At 36.9% G+C, this 5,064-nt stretch overlaps 1 protein-coding gene across 1 annotated transcript; it reads left to right on the top strand.

Moving 5' to 3' along the window:
- The first annotated feature begins 549 nt into the window (after positions 1 to 549).
- Positions 550 to 3,881, top strand: GRF3 (growth-regulating factor 3). Its single transcript, XM_068617342.2, has 4 exons — positions 550 to 1,059; positions 1,273 to 1,452; positions 2,023 to 2,335; positions 3,245 to 3,881. The coding sequence occupies exons 1-4, from the start codon at positions 855 to 857 to the stop codon at positions 3,705 to 3,707; spliced, it is 1,161 nt and encodes a 386-aa protein (XP_068473443.1). The 5' UTR covers positions 550 to 854; the 3' UTR covers positions 3,708 to 3,881.
- The last annotated feature ends 1,183 nt before the right edge of the window (positions 3,882 to 5,064 follow it).

A 5,064-nucleotide genomic window follows, 5' to 3' on the forward strand; every position in this document is an offset into this window, starting at 1 on the left:
GCCGAGTTTACAATAAACCTTGATGTTTAGTCGTTATAGTGAGGCCTTTCAGAGGCTCAAGAAAGAGTGAATATATAACGAAAATGCTCTCATTTCATATCATATCATATCATCTCATGCAGCTGCAATAGAACTGCACTGTCGGATTAAACCTCCCTATGTCAGTCTTCATCGATGTGTGTGTGTGTCTCTCTCCTCTTTGCATTGTTTCAGACACCACATTGGTCCAAAACCAACTCATAAAAAATGTAATTGAATAAAGAAAATGCATAAAGCAGATGAATATAGTATGATTATAAGGCACTCTAGTGGTGTAGAGCCCTAGTAGTGATGGTAATAAAATATAGTAAAAAGCTTGTTTTTCCACTTACAAGCCAAGCCCTATACTATGCTGCTGCTACTTCTTCCCTCGAGTGGTATTTCCAAAGCAAAGCAGAAAGACAAAGACCGCAGGTTCTTTCTTTCATCTCTCTACAAATCCATTATTTTATTATTTTCAGCTCTTCTTTTTCCTCTCAACTGTCTTGTCTCACTGTCTTTTTCTCAAGTGCTCTAACCCTTCCCCACTGCCTTCAAAACAAACTTTGCAGGCTTGCTGTCAGAGAACCATCTCTCTCTATCTCTCTCTCTTTCTCACTCACTCATTCTCTCACTTTCTCACTCCACCACCCCTCTTCTCACACAGCTATCTGCCAAAGATATAAAGGAAGCAGAAGAGGACACTGCAAAAGCTTTTTAAAAACTTGGTCTTTACACATCCATCACACCTAACGAAGTTAATTAGCCACACAGTAGTCACACGCTAATATTAAGCCAAGCTTAATAGTGGGTGGTTTCTTTGTATCTCTCTCTCCATGGACTTGCATCTGAAGCAATGGAGAAACCAGCATGAGTCAGAGGAACAACATTCTACAAAGATGCCAAAACTTCTCCCTGAATCCCATCAACAGCCACAAACACAATCATCTGCCTCTGCACTCCCTTTGTTTGTACCTGAACCCAACAGCAAAGTCAGCACCCTGTCAGATTCAACATTAGCAGCTACTAACAGACTTCCCAGTAAGATTTTTATTTTCTCTTTTCTTCCTTTTGGCAGAAAGAAAGTTTGATTAGCTTCAGGCATTAGTTGCTGCTTACTTTTCACGTTTGCTTCTTCCATCACAACCTTACCCACCTTTCTTTTGTTCACCCCACCCTCCCTTCTTTGGCTCTTACGTTTTCTCTCTTTTTTTCCCTTTCTGGGGTGGTCTCCTCTTTATTACACCTGTTCAGGGATGGGGAGCTACTTCAGCTTGTCTCAGTGGCAGGAACTTGAGTTGCAGGCTTTGATATTCAGGTACATGTTAGCTGGTGCTGCTGTTCCTCCTGAACTCCTTCAACCAATCAAGAAAAGCCTTCTTCATTCCCCTCACTATTTCCTCCATCACCCTCTCCAACATTACCAACCTGCTTGTAAGTTTCTCTCTCTCTCTCCACTCTTTATTACCTCTCTCTCTTTATATTCTCTACTGTCACACACCATTCTCCATACGTTACAACAAGTTTCTCGTGCTTTGTGACCATTCAACTTCCCCTAAGAACTTTTTTTAGTTTATTTTTAAAGAAAGATGTCAATACTTTGATTAAAGAAAAAAAATAGTTTACGTTTTGGACAATACACACTTGTTGCATCAGTCTTGGTTTCATAGCCGATCTCTTGTGTGGAATAAGGAAGATGGTTGTGTTACTGTGAGCTTGGAAACCCAGTCGGAAGTAAAGAATGATGTTACACAACCAAAGCTATAACTATGAACTTCTTTAAATCACATCCAAGACCTAATATATAATGACATTTATATTTATAGGCCAAGCAGTTAACTTCAAATTCGTAAATATATCAAATATGGATGACCATACGACAAAGACCAATGACATAATCTAATCTGTATAGTAATCTTATGCAGTGGAATAAGGTTTTTTATGTTATAAGTTGTTGCATCATAAGGGTAGCGTTTCGTGAACATGTTTTGTTTGTTGGATCAGTGCTGCAATCAGGGTACTGGGGTAGAGGAGCGATGGATCCAGAACCAGGGCGGTGCCGGAGAACTGACGGCAAAAAGTGGCGGTGCTCGAGGGACGTGGTGGCTGGGCAAAAGTACTGTGAGCGCCACATGCATCGTGGTAGAAACCGTTCAAGAAAGCCTGTGGAACTACCCACACCAAGTAGTGCTAATTGTGGTGGTAGTGGTGGTGGTGGTGGATCTCAAGGACTAGGTGCTTCATCTTCCATTTCTTCACCGCCGCTAGCTACTGCTTCTCTGAAATCCCCTTTTGATCTTCTTCATCTTAGCGAACGGTAATCTTAAAACCTTTATGGCTTCATCTGTGTTTGTTTATGTGATTTGTTAACAAGATCGCAGCCTAAGGGTTCTGTTAAGATTTTAGTTTTGGACTATTAATAATTATGATTGGAGTGTGTATTGTGTCTAACAAAAGGCAACTAGCAAGTGAGCTTTGCTTTGGAAAAGGGTGGCTAAATGTTAGTTCTATGTGAGCTTGATCTTAAATATGGTGGGGCATACTTTACTTGTGTGGTTTATTTTTTTTCCTTTTCCGTCAATGTCGTTTCTGAGATGAATTCATTGACGTTGAAAAAGTAAGTTTGAATATGATGCATTCCGATTTGAACAAGTAATCCAAGGAAGGAGATATATGCTTGTGACTTATTGTACTGGTGCCTAACTCGGATAGGGACCCCAGTGAGGGTATGCCCACTATGTCTCGTACTTGGGAAATAAAGCAGGTTATTAGAAGAAGATGCCGAGTGGGATCTATTTACTATTTAATGTATCTTCAATGTAAAACACATAAGGAAACAAAGCAAAAAAGGTCATACATTTTGTTTCTATTAGTGTCTTGCAAACGGGTGTCTCAAAAAATCAATGATTAGGTGTAATAAATAAATAACCTTTTAATGAAAATAATGCAAGAAACACTTATTTTCAGTTTTGTTCCTTAATTAGTATGCATTAATATGCCTTTTTTCAAAGAGCGAAAGGACAAAAGATGTTGTTATAATTTATAGTCCATTAAGTGCATGCCAAACACACTATAAATTGGGCACAAACCCAACCGTTCTTTCGAAACCAAATTTAGTAATGCTTGTGTACTTGTGTTGGACGAGCACAGTTTATAATATTGTCACCGTTTTGATAGAAAGGCTCAAGTTGATATTTTTGCTGTCTTGTTACTGGGCCACATGTAGCTCCTCTGGGACCAAGAATGAAGACAAGAGCTTGTTTGAAAACGAAGATCATGTGGGTGGGGATGGCAGAGCAGGTGGGCATATGCTGAGACATTTTTTCGATGATTGGCCAAGATCACTGGAAGACTCTGACAACGTTGAAAACAATGCTGGCCGGATGAACTCGGCCACATGCCTCTCTATTTCTATGCCCGGAAATGCTTCCTCCTCCTCGGATGTATCATTGAAATTGTCCACGGGCTATGGAGAGGACCCGGGCCCAAGAAATGAGAATTTGAATCTCGAGGCAGAGCAACTGCAGTTGAATTGGGCCGGAGGATGGGCCTCGGGTAGTCAAGTGGCTTCAATGGGTGGGCCACTTGCTGAGGCACTCAGATCGTCTACTTCAACTTCATCTCCTACTAGCGTTTTGCATCACTTGCCTCCTGGTTCTGGATCTGAGACCAGCTTCATTAGCGCCTGAATTTCGTTTGTTGGTGGCCCAATTAATTTTCTGTTTTTTGTTTTCGGTTAAGTTTCAATTTTGGAGCTTCATTGGACAACGGTTATATGTTGTTATCATTCCTATGGACTGCTGTTGTTTCTTAGTGTGAAATGAAAGGATATGGCGAGTTCCTGGTTGCATCGCCGTTTGTAAGTCACACTGGGTTGCTCATAACACTCGCTTAATCTTCATGCCTTTCGTTACGTCTACTTAAAATACGCAAGATGATAACAATTCTGACTTATGTATTTGGATAATAATATTTTTCCATAAATATTTTAAAATACTATAAACAGTGAAAGCAGCTTTGCTTTGGCCAACTCATTCTCCCTTTGGTGATGGGAGGAAAAGAAACTAAAAATAAACAAACACTTAGGGGAACTTAAGAAGATGACTCCCAAAAGAATCATATCAGCAACTGCAATTATTTTGTCCTTTGTTTCGCTATAGTTCTTTGTTTCACATTTAATTTAATTAACTAATTATTTTATCCTTTAATTCATTAAAAACATTTATAGAAATTTAATTACTTTATCCATTCTTTCATCTTAAACAATTGCTAAATGTAAAATATAATGATGTTTTCATCTTGTCCAATTGGAATTAATTAATTAATTAATTAATTAAATAATCTTGATTTGTTTATTAATAATTAGTTTCTATATTTATAAAAATAATGAATTTTATAAAATAAAATATACACTTTAAGAGTATTAAATAATTTTGTACTTTTATTTAAATATTTATTATAATTAATTTTCCTGTTTTATTTTTTAAATGAACAAAACTTAATTTAGTCTAAGGTAAAAAATATAAATAAATTACTAAATATATGAAAAAATCGTTTAATATAAACATAAAAAACCATCATACATGAGGACTTCGCTAAAGAAAAGTTTATACAGAGACTTCCTAGAAAAAAATAAATAAAATCATATACATAGAAACTTTTATTTTAAAAAACTAAAGTTATCTAACTAATCACAACTATTTAATTTTTTTAAGAAAATCAAAATCATCACAAAAATTACACCTTTATAAAAAATAAAAAAGCAAAATCATTATTTAAACAACGACTTCAGTGAAGTCTTGTACGCTTACCCCTTTTCATAAATATTTGAAAAATGACTAAAGTACAATCCTTGCAATATATTGGTGCAGAAGCCTGGACTTTTGGGATGGAAAGTCTAAGCTCTGCACCCATTAACCATGGAGTTAGCATAAATATTTTCTTCTAGAGAAATTATTTGCTTTCGGTCTCCACTGAAAAAGGAAACAGACAAGAATGTAATGTGAATATAAACAAGATTCTTATTTTAAAAAATAGGCCAGGAAA

The sequence above is a fragment of the Phaseolus vulgaris genome, chromosome 1, assembly GCF_051622355.1.
Source record: "Phaseolus vulgaris cultivar YP4 chromosome 1, ASM5162235v1, whole genome shotgun sequence".
Classification (NCBI taxonomy): domain Eukaryota; kingdom Viridiplantae; phylum Streptophyta; class Magnoliopsida; order Fabales; family Fabaceae; genus Phaseolus; species Phaseolus vulgaris.